This window comes from Miniopterus schreibersii, assembly GCF_964146895.1.
Source record: "Miniopterus schreibersii genome assembly, chromosome: 1".
Lineage (NCBI taxonomy): Eukaryota > Metazoa > Chordata > Mammalia > Chiroptera > Miniopteridae > Miniopterus > Miniopterus schreibersii.
Genome location: NC_138101.1, coordinates 85426924 through 85444285, shown reverse-complemented (window position 1 = coordinate 85444285; position 17362 = coordinate 85426924). Strand labels below are relative to the sequence as shown.

The 17362-nt window shown below is 35.2% G+C and overlaps 1 protein-coding gene across 1 annotated transcript in view; it reads left to right on the top strand.

Annotated features, from left to right (window-relative positions):
• The window catches only part of MALRD1 (MAM and LDL receptor class A domain containing 1), a gene marked incomplete at its 5' end in the record, with an annotated part of 544166 nt that overhangs the window by 162101 nt on the left and 364703 nt on the right, over nucleotides 1-17362 (top strand). The window contains 2 exons of the mRNA XM_081144915.1: nucleotides 7369-7545; nucleotides 9682-9844. Of these exons, the coding sequence (XP_081001041.1) occupies nucleotides 7369-7545; nucleotides 9682-9844 (340 nt within the window). The remainder of the gene's footprint in view (nucleotides 1-7368; nucleotides 7546-9681; nucleotides 9845-17362) is intronic.

Sequence of the window (17362 nt, the reverse complement as noted above, 5' to 3'; positions counted from 1 at the left end):
AAAACAAATAAAAACTGAAAAACATACACACAAAATATTGACCTAATCTCCAAAGTATGGATTTCTACATTACCTATAACTTTTATTTTATACTAAAACTTAAGAAGTGATTAAAAGAAGTAGATAATTTTATTTTTACCTATTTGCTTAAAATCAACCTCTGTCTCCCTTGCCTTCTTTGTTTCTTTTAACACCATCATTGTTCTCTAGCAGCTGGGGACCGAGGACTGGAATTCCACTGTATCCTTTGACTCTCCCCTTAAACTGGCCCACTTGCAAATCTAGCTGACTCCAACTCCAAAATATTTCTCACATTTGTTCTGTTTTTTCCATTAGCTCTGCCGTGATCATGATTCAAAAGTGTTGACTCGAATAGTAGGCTTTTTAACTGCAAACTTCTATTAATTTTCCCCTGTAGTGTTTATGTCATAAACAGTTTCGTCTCACTTTGTACTAGAACATCATTATTTGCTCTTCCAGGTCAACTCTTTCTTATTTTCTAACTTCTGGTTGTTTCTACTTTAATTTTCAAATCCATTCCCAATTATGGGTCATATTTCTTTTGTTTCAGTACTTTGATGATGTAGATTCTTATTTAAAAACTGATCCAGGAATATTCTGGAGAAATGAGTTTTAGGCAAGATAAATTACATTTCTAGGGAAAGTGGGTAAACTTAGCCATGTAATAGAGCCCTCTTATCCTGTGCATCAGTGTATGGTGATGTTGGCCATTCCCAGAGTAGGGAGTGATGGGGTATGATGTCAAAGTTAACTAGCTTTCCCCTCACCTTGGACCAGACCTTCAGAGTGCATTACTAAGTAAGATTGTTGCCAGACATTCAGATTTAAATATCAGTATCCCAAAGGAAGTATCTGTTTCACATTATTTTCTTTCCAACACAAGAAAAGCAAAAAGTATGTTCCCTTCAGCAGAATATATACAACAGTTTACTTGCAAACATCAAGGATTATTGGTGACTTAGCTGGGTTATTTGGAAAAATAAAGCCACGACTATATTGTATCATGACACACAGCTTGCAAGTTGAAAGAAGCAATTAATTGCTTATGCATTTTTCACTTAATTTAAAATTTCAGAATTCAGTATGTATGTTAGAATTTAGTTACTAGAAGAATTAATTGATAGAAAGAATTTCACTCTTCAAGATATCTAGTGTTTTCTTTTCCTCAGGAAAGTTGTTGCTAAGTCAGTGGCATATCTTCCAACTGATCATGCCTTAAAATTGAGAAAGTATGGAAACATTTATAGGATGCTTAACAACAACTTTTATGATGCCCTTCCCTAACTGCGGAATGTCTTTTTGTTGTTGAATTGTCTGAGTTTATTGGAATTTTAGCATCCCTCCTCATTAGCCATACTATCTCACCAGTTTTATTTTTAAATACCTGTTCAAGTTTCCCTCCTTTCTACAAAGAGCTGGTTGCCTCAGTGTGAATAAAGGGCAAGGAAGAGGTGTGAGTGCTTTCGCCTTCACTCGTAAGATATCACCTGCAGCTTTTCACTTTATGCTAAATGATAATACTAAGCTTTTGGTGTGTCCATTATATTTGTCTCAGAACAATAAAATGAAAGCACTTGATTTTGAGGTTCTCTTCTGTTCCATAGTTTTTAAAGGAAATATAGACTTTGAAAAAAGTACAAAATAATTGAAAATATTTGCAGTTGAATAAAAGACTTCAAGGCAAAAATCAAGAAATTTGAGATTCAGTAATTGCAATCAACTATCCTGGTTTTAACATCTTTGGAGTAGTCTTATAAAGTGATTTGTATATACCAAGGGAGAAAATTGTCCAAAGCCAAAGGTCCATCCAACTTAGTATTGTTATTGTTTCTAGAAAATGAAAATGGAGAAATAACTAACATAACAATTTAAATTTAAAACTTTAAAATGTCAACTTTTAATGGAGGGAATTATTAAATGCCAAAACTGAAGAAGGCTGATAAAATATTTAGATTTTAGCTTAAAAAGTGTCCAACTGATACTTGAACTTTTAGTCACTTTTAAATTAGTTCAATGTCTGTAAAAATGGAAAATACCTTTTGCTACCTGGAAAATTGCATTGGATCCATGTATCAAAGCAAAAATATTTTCAGGAAGAGCTGATTTTCTATTAGAAACAGAAGAAAGTCACTACAAATGGCTGAATTAAAGTTATTATAAATCATAGTCAGAGAATAGCTATATTTTAGTAAAACATACTCTCCCAGAAAGTAGACTTTACACAGACACTTCCGTATAATCCCACTAAGTGTGGTTGTTTCAGCCAGTGGGTATAACTCTAAGTTATGGTATTAAGTGCAATAAGAAAAAATATTCTTCATCCTGGAGCTATACATATTTCAAATCTTTCAATCTTTCAGACTGATTATGTTTGAAGCTCAAGTAGACTTTAGATTTTTAAATTACATATTTTTCTTTACATCAGAAGCCACAGGAAAAACGTGTGCATTGTCACCTAGAGATAGATAAAGAACAACTATGCATATCAGTCAAGTCATTCACACAGTTATGATATGCCTAAAGCTGGTAATAATTTATCAAGAACTAGGGGTGTTCAAATATCAATTATATTGCTTAATTACCATTGTGGGAATGACTGTAAGGAGGGTAGTCTAAAATAAAACAAGTTGGAAAGTCTGTTCTATCAGAAAGATTGTATTAATGTAGCATGAAGTATATCACATTTGTTACAAGGCAGCCACAGAGCAAGGAGTTAGAACATTGAGTCCATCTGGAGCCTGAGTCATTTACTTAAAATGACAGGGGTGCAGGTGGGTTGATTTGCCTGTGGCTTGGGGATGGAGAGAAAGATCACATTAGCCAGACTAATCCCTGCTTCTCAGTGAGTGCAGGCTTCAGGCATTTGCATTTCAGTTTTGCAATTTTGTTTCATCTGCAAAGCTTTTAGTGTTTTTTATTTGGAGATTTAACTATCACTGCTACCAACTTTAGCCTTTCTATGCAATTTTAGGCAAAATAATAATAATAATAATAATAATAATAATAATAATAATAATAAACAGTCTTTGCTATGTACTGAATGTTTGTGTCACCCCAATATTCATATATTGAAGCCTTAATCTCCAGTGTGATGGCATTGGGAGGTGGGGTCTCTGGGAGGTAATTAGGGTTCAGTTAGGTTATAAAAGGTGCCTCTCTCGTGATGAAATTAGTGTCCTAATGAGAAGTAAAAAAGACAAGAGGTATCTGTGTGTGCTTGTGCCAAAGAAGGCTATGTGAAGACACCCTAGGAATAGAGCCCCCACCAAGAACCCAACCATGCGGGCAACCTGACCTTGCACTTCCAGCCCCTAGAACTGTGAGAAAGAGGCGACTGCTGCTTCAGCTTATCCAGTACGTGGTATCACGAAGGGTCAGGAACCTTGCAGTGCTCGCCATGCCTTATCTTCAAATGATGTCTCGTCTGCACCATGTTTCTGGGCTCACATGACAGATCCCAAGGAAACAGCTACAGCTCCACATGCCCATTTCCAAACACCGCCATTTCCAAAGTGTGGCTCCAGAGGAAGAAACGCTTTTCTCAGTTTGCTCTTTTTGTTACTCTCAAATCCAAATATATTGGGCTTATTTGTGTTTTAAGATGTGCTCATTCTACTGGAATAACAAAAAGTAATAAGGACAGGAAAAAATAATTTCAGAATCTTACAATTTCTTTTTTAGAGTCGTGGTCTTTTTACCGATCATTCTGGATCACGTTTGAGATGGAAAATGAATTGTACCTGCTTTTTATGAGTTTCGTCTCATCAGCCTCCATTTCCCAAGACATGAGTGATGACTCATGTCCACGATTTCTTCCTAAGGGGAACTGTTTGCTACTTTACACTGAAATCGGCCCAAAGATGCAGTTAGGCTACTAGTTTTAATAAGGTGGAAGATCAGATGATCTGAAAACTATGGCACTATATATACCAAGATATGTCAAATATAACATCCATTTATTTAAATGTTAAGCTGAGCTTAGAAAAGAGAACTCCCCAGGTGAGAGAAACAAAGAGAGCATTTAAAAATAGAACAGATGGCATAAGTAGACTGCCAGAGTTAGAGAGTAACAGAATATGGGATGGGTGAGAGGGAGGAGGAGGGAAAGGGGGGCCAGAAGGGATGTAACACCCTTGGGCTGGGGTGCCAGTGGGGTCCCCAAAGAAACAACTCAAAGTTTATCTAGAAGGACTCTTCTGAAAACTAGGTGATGGAGGAACCTTGCAGAACAATCACGCATGGTAAATTAGGGAAGCTGGCTTCCAAACTAGCCCCCCTGATCCCCAGTCTTGGAATTCATGCCCTGCTTACCACTCCCTTCTCAACTGAGTAGGACTGGCCTGCGTAAGCAATGTCCCGCATAGCAATGCCCATGTGTGGTTTCCAAAGGTAGGCTTCTAGTGTGTTGTCTTGGATCATTCACTCTGAGGGAAGCCAGGTACCAAGTGAAAATGATATTCAAGAAGCCCTGTGGAGAAAGTCCAAGAAATAATACTTCCTGCCAACAGCAGCACTAACTCCCTAGGCCTGTGAACAAGCCCCACTGGAAGCAGATCCTCAGGGTGTCAAGCCTTCAGAGGACTGCAGTCGTGGCTGACATTGTAAGGACACCTTGTGGGACTCTCAGTCAGCCTCACCAAGCTAAACCCCTTCTGCATTTCAGGCTCATAGAAATTGTGTGAGATACTAAGTGTTTACTAGTTTAAACTTTTAAGGTTTGTAGAAATCTGTTAATGAAAAAGAAAAGTAACAAACAAATAATTAAAAATATTAAATCCAAGCCTTAAGAAAAATAAATGACATTGTTAAAAAAATAAAAACAGAAACAAAAACCCCAGAAAATTTTGGAAAAGGAAAAATCAAATTGGCCTTCTTGATATGAGAAATAAAATCAATGAAATAAAAATATCAGTGGATGAATTAAATAGCTGTAGGACAACATCAATATTGTAATTAGTCAAATGGAAAATAGCTATGAGGAAATTTCAGGATGCAGCATATAGACATAGAGGAGGGAAATGAGAAAGGTAGATTTATTTGAAGGATAGATCATAAAAACTAATGGAATTCCAGAGAGTGACAACGACAATTGATGAGAAGCAATTTTCAAGGTATAATTGCTTAGAATTAATGTAGCAGATGGATTTAAGAATCTTAGAGGGATGATGACATTGTAACGTATAAACACGTAGAATCACTATATATTACATTTGAAACTAATATGACCAATATAAGATTATATACCAACCAAACTTAAATAAAAAATAAATTTAAAAAGAATCCTAGTGAACCTCATGCAAATATTATAATAAGAATAAATCCAGGTCTGGGCTCATGGAAATGAGTTAGTAAAACAACAAAGAAAAGAGATTATGTTAGGGAGTGGGAACAGGAGGGAGAGGTCAATAGGGGGAAAAGGGGGACATCTGTAATACTTTCAACAATAAAGAGAAATTAAAAAATAAATTAAATAAATACAGTCAGAGATTAAAATACAATTATAAAAGAACCACAATTAGACTGACTGATAGCTGACTTCACAAGAGCAAGAGTGGAGTCAGAAGACATCTGAATGTTATATTCAAAGTTCTGAGAAATTACAACTTAGTTTAGAGCAAAACAAAACTCAGGAATGAGAGTGAAAAAAGGCTTTCAGAGAACAACATCCAAAATTAAACAAACAATGACTTTTCTGTACCAGACTATTTGGTTCTACCAAATGGACTATATAAATGTGAACATCAGAAAGAGACAAAATGAACTCAACAAGGGCAGATGGCAAACACATGGGTATACCTAGATATGCCAATGGATGTTGAGCGTGGAATACAACCAGAATATACACTGCTGAGAAACATAGAAATTGGTGCAATTATTTTGGAAACAGTTTGGCGTTATCCGGTTGGCGCTGTGCGTACTCTGTGACCAAGGAGCTCCACTCCTAGATACGGCAAGAGAAATGTACAAATCAAATAAACAAAACCTCAAACTAAGTCAGGGCAAAAACCATTCATGGCTAAACATGTAATATATTCATACAGTGAAATATTATACAACAGTCAAAATAACTGAAACACACATGATCATGGATGAGTTAACACACAATGTTGGGTAAAAGATCAAGTTGCAGAAGATTAAGTACAGAATGAGTCCACTCATTTAAAATTCACATCTAAACAACAGTATATTTATTTAGAAAGGACCTACATGGCTCTGGTCGGTGTGGCTCAGTGGGCTGGAGCATCATCCTTATAACAAAAGGTTGAGGGTTTGATTCCTGGTCAGGGCACATACCTAGGTTGTGGGATCGATCCCCAGTTGGGGCACATATGGAAAGTAACCAATAGATGTTCTCTCTCACATCGATCTCTCTCTCTCTTTCCCCCCCCCCACCCTTTGCTCTAAAATCAATAAGCATATCTTCAGGTGAGGAATAAAAAAATAAAAATAATAAGACCTACATGTTGCTCATGGTATCATGGTATACAATCTCCATTCTAAGTGTTTCACAATGTTAACACATTTAATCACATAATGAGTAATAAATAAGAGTTATAAAAATTGTTTAGTATCTATGCAAATGAGCTGAGTGATCATCTCTATCATAAGCTTATGCTATGGAACTGCAATGAAGGACTTTCCTCACTGCCTTGTCCACTAGTCTATAAACTATTTTATGGTAGTGATTGCATATTTGGCTTTAAATCCATTGAGCTTACTATGTGCATGACATAGGGACGTTATTAATAAATGTTTTTAAAATAATTTATTATACAAATTAACTTTTCTAAGTTTCTTCTAAATTCTTTAATTTCAGAAACTACTTCTTTAATTGTTTAAATACTTCTAGATGAACACTTCTGGTGTGGGTCTCCTCGCAACTTTGAATCTTGAATATGCAAGGATGTGTGAAACAAAGATGAGGAGACAGTAGATTCTTTGTAGCAGTGGAAGAACGAAGTCCATTTACCTGGTGGACTAGAAGGTTTAATCAGACCTGGACTCTAGTTCCTTATGCCAGCATCTGGACCTCCCTTGGTCCCTACTGATGTTCTAAGCCCTGGTCTTAGGCCTCCTATATATTCAGTGAGCTCTGAATAGTTTTTCAATAATTTTCATCTGTACCTTCACCTGTTTTTGTAATAAAAGATATCCAGAGTTATTTGCCATTGCTAAGACCAAGAACCCCAACTTATTTGCTTATATAAGGAAGTTCAGGAGATTAGCAAATACTATCAAATACTTTATTATGTTGAATGTGAAGCATCTTAGAAAAGCTTATTGTGTAAAATCTGTAAAGAAATGAAATATCTGCTAACTGACACCTACATATTCTTTCTTATCAAGGTAATTTGCCAGTGGACCTTCCAACTCCACCAGAAACTTCAATTCCAGTAACATTACCTCCACACAACTGTACAGACAATGAATTTGTCTGCAGGTCCAATGGTCACTGTGTTGAAAAAATCCAGAAATGTGATTTTAGATATGACTGCCCTGACAAATCAGATGAATCATTTTGTGGTAAGTAAATTCTTAATTTTTTATTAAATATAGCCATCAAGCAGATAAGAAAATACCAGTATAATCTCTAGGTAGCATGGAGTAGTGTCTTAGTTAGAAATTTTCAACCTGGCTTATAGCCGTTTCTTTCTATGAAAGTTAATTGTATAGAAAATTATGATAGAATAATCAGCATGCATTCTTCCATGATGCCCAAAAAGAGGTGAGTGTCTTTAAATTTATGTTTTGGATTCAAAACACTTGTTTTCATGGAATTTACTTGACTGCAGGACTATTGTACTATCTCTTTTCTATCTATCCCCCTGTTGGTCTTTATTCTACTTACACTCATGAAATAGTAATGTTTAAGGAGGAAGCATTATAAAACCCTTAAGTCAGATGAATTTGTTCAAATTCTCCCATTGCCAAAGTGCACGTATAACATGATGCCTATGTCAAATATTCAGAGTTCATAAGAAACTCATTCTAATAAAGATTGGCCCTCCAACACCTGCGTCCTGTTGAAAGATTATTTTCATTTACTGCTACCTGTCAATCCACAGATTTTCCAGAATGGGTCAGAGGAAAATTATTACTTTAAAAGTGAACTTCTCAGCCAAAGATATGGTCTGAGGAAAAAAGTTAATCTATGTCTGAATGGGCAAAGCACAAAATCAAGAGGGGTGAACACTGATATTTTCCTTTCCCTGCTCTTTATTTAGTAGTATGTGAATTTACTGTACTATAGTAGTTCTCAAGGGTCCTGATAATATTAAGAGATCAGAACATATAGATAATATGAAGTCTAGTGAAACCCTAATCTGTTGTTTTACGTCAGCCTTGTTAAGAAATTCTAGGACTTAAAAAAAATTAAAAATGGTCATATTTATTCTTTTAACCTAGAAAAAAGTCTCTTAGTGAATTAATTAATTAATTAATTAACTAATTAATCCAAACTAAAAAACTCATAAAATCATAGCTGACTTATTCTGTGAACGAGATAGGACAGTAATTAACTCACGGGGCTAGAGATACATACTGTTCATCACAGATGGAAGATAATATAATGGAAGACCTTATGGTATTCACACTTGTTCATGGGAAGACACTAAAATCCTCTTATGATCATACATAAGTTGTGGTGTTTGTAAAATTTACACAAAATCTAATTAATCACACCTAATGAATGTCTTTTGTGCATACTGACTTTCCTCTTAGTTCAATTTAACAATTTTAGTGATGTCATTTATGGTTGAATGGAAAGTTTTGATAAGTTTTTTAAATGTCCTAAGTCAATATTTACTATTAAATTATTACTTTTAAATCACAGGGATATTTATTTACTTTGAATAAATGTGCATTGAATTATTACCATTTCATTTCTAAGTGCATTGTGTGATCTTGCCTCTTCCATCTCTTTATAAGATGAAATATGATAAATATATCTGTTACCTACAGTCTTACATTTTCTAATGTTTTTTATTGTGATAAGAATATAACATGAGATCTACCATCTTAACAATTGATTGATTGATTGATTGATTGATTGATTGTAGAGAGACAGAGAGGGAGAGAGAGTGCATATTTTCATACACAACCTATGTATTTTAAAAAAATGAACTTGTAATTTTGTGTAATGTTAGAATATAGTCATTACAAAAACAGTGAAAACTTTCAAGCACAGAGGTCCAATATAAAAGTTATTGTAAACCTTATTGCTTTCAACTTAAGTAGTTCAGAATTTGGAAACACCCCTTTAAAGACTGGACTAAAGTTTAGGTTTGTTAATGTTACTGTGAAAAAAGAACAGACTCATCAGAACTTGGAGGTCATGCAAGCAATGCACGTGTTGTTAGAAGAGGCTGTCAATGCTTAAGTTGCTGCTTTAGGAGCTAATTAAAATCTCACTACCTTATGAAAGCAGATTCTTTTTCCCAATATTTCAGTTACTATAGGTATTTTATTCAAATAAACTAGATTTCTTCAAAACTCTTCTAGTAATTATACAAATCATTTGCCTAATTATATTATGTTAAAGCTAGACTATAATTTTTAAAAAGCCCAAGAGTAAGAAAGTGTTGATGCAGATAGAAATCACCATTTCTTGACACATTTATTTTGAGTTGCTGATCTTGTCTTTGTTCCATCCTATACAAGTGATGGAACTTTGCAGTTTTGAAAAAGGAAGCCTGTGTAAATGGTACCAGCCGATCCCTGAAAATTTAATTCAAGACTCAAACACATTCAGGTGGGGACTTGGCAATGGAACCAGTATTCATCATGGGGAAGAGAACCACAGGCCATCGGTGGATCATACAAAGTAAGTGACTACAGACTGTATTTTGAACATGTCTCTTAGGAACTGCTCACTAAGCGGTTCCCAAATTCCCACCCCGCCACTTTACCCTAGGCCGGTGCTATCGTAAAGATGGAAGTTTAATTTAGAGTGGGAGGGCGTAAGTATATTCTTTCATATAAAATTTTAAAAAGTAGTTAAAAAGGAGCGAATGCTCTTGTGAAAGTCATAGGAACTAGAGAAAAACATAAGAAAAACAATTTGTAACATCGCCACTGATTAAAAAGCACAATTAATATGTGTTTTAAAATGATCTCTCCGTTCCTCGCCTCTTCCCCATCTCCCCCTTTCCACCCCTCCTTCACCTCCTTGCCACTTTCCCTTGTCCTCCAGTCTTTGCTCTTCAGCATCATGTATTTTGGTCTTTTCTTGGTCTTAATTCACACCTTTCCCCTATTTTGTTGTCCACAAATATATCCAATGCTCACTGTTCTACAAGATCCCGGCCTTCTTTCCTTTTAATGATTTCAAGGAAATGTTACTGAAGACAGCAAAGGAATCCCCGTTTTTATCCCAGAGAATCTTTTCAAAACCTTTGTGCCCCCAACTTCTCCACTGTTAAGCTTCGTTACCCCCAGCTTCTACAGCTGTTGCTTCAAAGAAAGCGAAGGGCGTGCCCGCTGCCCAGCCGGCTGCCTTGTCCTCAGGAGAGCCAGGATACCTTTCGTGCACGATGATTTTTCTTTCCCTGGGCCGAATTTCTCACCCTAGTTTTCTGAGCTCTCTTTTGTTGTTGTTTTTGTTCTAGTAAAGTGGTTCCAGTTTTACCAACATTTGATTCAGCATTAGCGGTCAAGCTGCCCAAAATATATAGAGTAGCAGATATCAGTACTTTGCTTTGATCACATATGACAGTTTGACAAGTAATTTTCAAAATTTCAACATACAGATTTTTCTTGGGCTGCTTCTGATTCATAAAAAAAGCAATGGTTAATTTCAGAAACTTTCTCTGCCTCATGCAAATAAATCACGCCTCATTAATACTCTGTATTTCCATGAAGAAAGGCAGACTAGAATCTCACTTTTACATGGTAACGTTATAGATAGAAATATGGTAACATATTATAAGCTCAGTAATATTATTAATTTTTAATGTTTGTCTCTCACCCTCCCACCCCTAGGAAACTGCGTGTTCCCTGAATGATCTGATTTCCCACTGTATTGCATTATTTCTAAGTGACTACTATGCAATAGGTCCCCATGATTATTTGTTGAATGAATTAGTTGATGATTAGGACCTATATATTTATGCTTTATAATTATAAACTACAAAGCACAACATTAAACATATTTTAAATAGGAATGTTTAATAGTCAGAAAATGTTTAACAGATGTGCTTTACATGACGATTGCTACTGGCCTTAACCGGATCCAAAGTTGCCAGCCAAAAGACAACTTTGAGGTGATTTTATGAGGAGAAACTTTATCATTTGCCAGCTCGCAAGGAACTCGCTGAGGTTGCTCCCAGAGCAGTGTGTCCCTGAACTTGGATTCGTCACCCTTCAGGGAAATCATGTATAAACATCACAGTGAACTTGTCATCACATGTATAGGTGGGAACATCCCTGTGCTTGCGCGGTTAGCAAACATGCCTATACATACATCGCATGTTCAAAAATGGTGGAAAATCTCCACTCCTGGGATGCGATTTTAGCATTGAGAAACATCTGTTATATCCATGATGATATAATGAGAAGAGTTCATGAGGAGGTCAGTAAGGGTCCTCAAGGCTACTTTGGCAGCCCCGGGTTGTTTGAGCCAGATTAACCCCCTGATTCTGCAAACCATCCCCCAGGCTTCCCTCAAAAGACTGGTCTGGCAATTGTCAAAATTAGGGATGAAATAGGTATGTAATAAATTTTAATTTAGTTTCAACCCTTCTGGAAACTTTTAGCAAATTACAGGATGATCTAAGTGGGTTTACAGGATAATTTGAGCAAAGTTATGAATTCTAAATACATTTGTCTCTGCCAGGTGACCCGTGAGGTTGTAAACATATATTAGGTTACACAGTGAATCGTGGAGGAGCAGTCCCTAAGGTTACATCTCCTCTAGCCTTCCTCTCCCCTTCCCTCTAGGCTTCAAGGAAGGTTTGACATTTTTTACTTGTGGTAAGAAATAGTTCTATGCATCATATACCATATTCTATATGGCTTATAGTAAAACTCCAAGTTCCGTTTTCCAAATTTTGTTCTTTATATTTAAAGGAAAGCTATTCTAATTTAGAAAATGTTTTTCTCTCTCAGGTATCTGGCTCTTGAAATCTAAAGCCAGGTTTTAAAGACCATTGTGTCTGAATAGTTTTAAAGGCCAGTTTTACAAATAATAAAGCTTGCCCGGGTGGCATGGCCCAGCCGTTGAGCATCAACCTATGATGGGGGAGATCCAGGTTTGATTCCAGGTCAGGGCACATGCCCGGGTTGCGACCCGATCCCCAGTCGGGCAGGAGGCAGCCGAAAACTGAGTCTCTCATCATTGATGTTTCTATCTCCCTCTCTCCCTCTCTCTTTGAAATAGATAAAGGTGTATTAAAACAAAACAAAACAAAACAAAACAAAAAACAACCAAAAAGGCTGTGTACCAACTCTTTCTTGCTCTTCACATTCCATGATCCCAGTTCCCCCTAAGGCAAAGATTGCTTCTGGCACAGGTTGGTGAAGGTCATTCATAAGCAAGTACAAAAGAAAACAAGTGCACGAACATATTTTAAAATATTCTCTCACTTTATACACTTAATGAAGCAATAAAAAGCCTAGAAAAGTTATGGTGGTGTAAGAATAAGGAGGGAAGTTCTCATTGTGTAGTCCAGTCTTAGATAAGGTCTTACAATGTGTTTTTCATCATGAAAATGAAGTGGTAAGAGCTAAATAAAGTGCCATTCCAAGGGATATTCCACTGTTTTCTGTGTGTGCACACTTTAATGGACTAGTCTTTTTTCCTGAAGATCTAGAGTTAATTCCATACAGCTAGTTTATTCAACACTTTTATAAGACGTAGAAAAAGTCATCTCTTTTTTCTCGGGCTGGGCATCTGCAGCCATGGCCTTGGCACAGGTCTTGGTGAATGGATTCTCCCTTCACCCTGCTCAGTAGGAACGAACTAAAGGTACCTGGCATAATTTTTTTCTAGGCTTGAACTCAAGGCATATAGAAATAAATATTGCTCTCAATTATAATCCAGTGAAATAATAAAGTGCATTCAGCATAAATATATTAGTAGCAATTTGCATGTACTTTTGAGATGGAGGCTGGATGAAATTTGCATTTTCTTTAACTTATGCAGTGAAAAAGAACATTTAGTAGAAAAGTTCTTTTCTTAGTATTTTGGAAAAAGAACCACGCTTGTAAAAATGGATTTAAAAAAAAGGAAGAAAAATGAGTCATATTATTCATTCTGCAAGAAATACTAGAGAACTTGGGAAATACATTAATCGTACTCAGCTGAGAACATTAAAAAATTATTTGCTTATCATTGAATCAAGATATTTGAATGATCGAGCATCCAAGCTTTCTAGATAATTCCAATTGAAATGTTAAGAATATTGTAGATTTGGAAAATTGTGTAATGATTCTTCTCAGTTTGTAATTTCATGTGATCTCAGAATCTTCTACTCTGACCTCAACAGTCAATTTATTTGGCCAAGTCTATTAGCCCAGGAGATTTTATCATAGTACATAAATTGGTTCATAGCTAAGTAACATAAATTTTATGATCATTTTATCTCAGAGAAAGTGCTTTTGACCCAATTTATTCATTTTGTGCTGCAAGAAGGCAAGGAGAGCAAAGTTCTGAGTCCTTGATCTCTAAATCCATTTTATTTCACTAAATGCTCATTTGTTGGTTAAATAAAGTTTAATATTAAGATTTATTCAGAATATGAAACACTTCCCTTGGACAACATTATGATCTCCACACTGTTTGTTCATATGGAATGATGTGTAGTAGAGCATGTGTTCATGTGCTGGGTCAGATGTTTCTAACAGTACTCATAGAAGTCTCAGGGAAGTTTCTTCAAGATGTGGATTGAGGCCCACTGAAAATTTATACATACATAAAATATATTTAAATGCAGATAAAAAAACTCAAGGAATAAAGCTGGGAATCTGTATTTTAGTATAGTTTCTAAATGGTTCTAGAACTTCATGTTTAGGGTCCTCCAGAGCAGGAAATGGGGAAGATATGGCCGAAAGACAGAAAGTAGCTTTCTTAGCCCCTAATTCCAATGTTGATGAGAGTAGATTAATTTTTCTCTAAATCTAGTGACTAAGTAAAAAAAATGTACAAAATGTTCCAGGACAAACAAAGAAAAAAAAGTCTTCTAGGTAATTGCATTTAAAAATAAAATATAATTTGTGTGCTGTAAAATAACTGTTATAACTGAGAAATAGTTTGGGAGAAAACTCTTTACTCTGAGTAATTCTAAAAGTAATTTCAAGGCACCCTCTACATTGCCTCGTTCATTGTATAATACCCAACATCTTTTCTCAAACCTTTTTCCTACCTGTTCTCTTCTCTAATTCCAATCAAAATGACCCCTGTCTCTGTTGGATCAAATGTACTACCAATCTCATGATTATTTGGAAAAAACAGATATTTTAAAATATTTTTGAATTTAAGACTTGATTACAGATTGTTGTTAAACTATTTGAATATGAGGCATCTCATTAAAAATACAAATTAGATGAACACAATTTTCTTAAGTATTATGCTTATTTGTAAAGTAGAGGTATTTTTTTCTTAGATTTTTCTTTTTTATGTGTAACACCTATCTTTATCTTTGAGGTATAAATGAGTTATAGTACTCATTGTGGCAAATGCACCTATATTCCTATATATATTATGCATTTGTATAGTCTTGACATCATAAACTAAAAGTTACATAGATAATGCAAATCGCCTCTTTGACATAACTGTGCATATCATAATCTACCTAAGTGTTGGATATAAATGTGGATGAAAAATTCAGTAAACCTGAAAATATTTTAATGTGTTCTTCTCTGCAAGAGTAACAATTTTCAAAGCTCTAGTTCTTAGACATTAAATATCAGAATTATTGCTTTCTGAGAGACTTTTCTGGTAAGAAGGTAAGTTAATATTTTATAGGCCAATTTAGATGCATAATTTCTAAAGATTCAGTTTTATAAATCTTGAATAATGGTTAAATACCAGCCTTTAGAAACAATTTTGCTGAAATAAAAATAAAAGAGCAAACAGTCAAAATCTAAATTAACTGTTGTAATTTTCTCGTAACTGTTGTAATACCTGTGGGAAGTGGAGGTTAGGCAGTGTTGCCGCAGGACTGCTTAGAACACATAATTGTACCTCTAAAACACAAGAAAAATTGCTGTTATTTTAGGTTGTCCTTGAGTTAAGCACCTTTGCTTTATATTTGCATATATACTAATACTTTGTTTTGATTTAGTGAATTAAATCTCTTTAATTTTTATTTTATTTCAGTGTATTTTGGCTTGATAAGTAATTTAAAAAATTAACTACAGTGGCTTGAAAACATGAAAGTTAAGATAAATCAATGCTGGAAATAATGCTTGTAAACCATACCTAAAATAATGTGCTTAAGTGGAATATTTGCTATTCAGGGTAAGGCTTTGAGAATATATTTATAATATGGTATATGATTTTATATTACCAAAAATCACTGTTTAACAATAAAATAATAACTTTCACATCATGGTTATAATTACATTCAAAAATTAAAAATTTATTTTCATTATCTAGTTTTTAAATATGCTTTTTCTGTAACTGCATTAAAATAAATATATTTGTATTCCATTTCCTACACAGAATGGTAGTTTTTTGGAAGAGCCTTTACACTGTTTTCATATGACTGTACCAAGTTACATTCCCACCAAAAGTGTACAACGGTTTTCTTTTCTCACTTCCTCCCCAACTTTTATCTCTTACCATCTTGATAATAGCCATTCTTACAGCTGTGAGGTGTTATCTCACTGTGGTTTTGATTTTTATTTGCCTGTTGATTAGTGATATTAAACACAATTTCATGTATGTGATGGCCATTTCAGTATCTTCTTTGGAAAAATGTCTATTCAATTTCTCTGTCCATTTATTACTTAGATTATTTTTTATATTGAGTTATAGGATTTCCTTATATAGTTTGGATATTAACCCCTTTTCAAAAATATAGTCTGAAAATATTTTTTCCCTTTCTGTAGGTTGCCCTTTAATTTTGTTGATACTGTCCGTTGTTGCAAAGAAAGTATTTTAATTTGTTGTAGACTCACTTTATTATTTTTTATTTTGTTCCTTGTGCTTTTGGTGTCACATCCAAATAATCATTACCAAGATCAATATCAAGGATATTTGTCCCTATGTTTTCTTCTAGGAGTTTTATAGAATCAGCCCTCATGTTCGTGCCTTTAATTCATTTTGAGTTAATTTTTGTGAATCCTGGAAGACAAGGGTCTGACTTCATTCTTTTGAATGTGAATATTCTTTTTTCAACACCATGTATTGAAGAGACTGTTCTTTCCCCATAGAGTATACTTGGCTCTCTTATCAAATATTAGTTGACCATATACACATGGGTTTATTTCTGAGCTCTCTACTCTGTTCCATTGACCTGTGTGTCTGTTTCTATGCCAGTACCATACAGTTTTGGTTGCTATAGCTTTGTAGTGTGGTTGGAAATCAGGAAGTATGGTGCCTCCAGCTTCATTCTTCTTTCTCAAGATTGCTTTGCCTATTTGGGGTCTTTTGTTTTCTATAGAATTTTAGGATTGTTTTTCCTATTTCTGTTAATGCCTTTGGAATTTTGGTAGGAGTTGCATCAAATCTGTAGGTTCCTTTGGGTAGTATGGACATTTTAACAGTACTCAGTCTTCCAGTGTGAATCCATGTGACTATATTCACCAAACCTGCCTTACTAGCTTGTGGTTACTTGGGCATTCCTCCCTTCAGGCGCAATCACCTATCTCCATCTTGTGGGACTAACCCTGCCATGTTCAAGAGCCCATTTTTCTTTAACTATATGAAAACTAAGGGGAGCTAAAATAAGTATTTAGTGTTACTTTTGGCCTAAATCTTCTTTGATGCTTCTCCAACTCTTATTTTGTGCCTTATTTTCTAAGAGTATTCCCAGCCTCTGAGCCCCTCATTTTCTTTAGGTTTGGGTTGTTCGATTTTTCTATTCAGGCCACTACAGATCAGAAAGAAATGTCCTTGATCCCAGACCTTTGGCCATCACTCTAATTCTTTCTCAAATTGGTTCTGATTTGGGAACCAAGGGGTTGATCTAAAGGCTTCAGTGTGGAGCAGGATTCAGTGCCTGTATTAGTTTGTTATGTCTACTGTAAAAAACTATCATAAAGTCGATGGCTTTAAACAACAGAAATAAACTTTCTCCCAGTTCTGGAAGCCAAAAGCCTGAAATCAGTACCACTGTGCCAAAATCAAGATACTGGCAGGGCTATTCCCACGCTGAAGACTTAGAGGAGAATCTGTTTC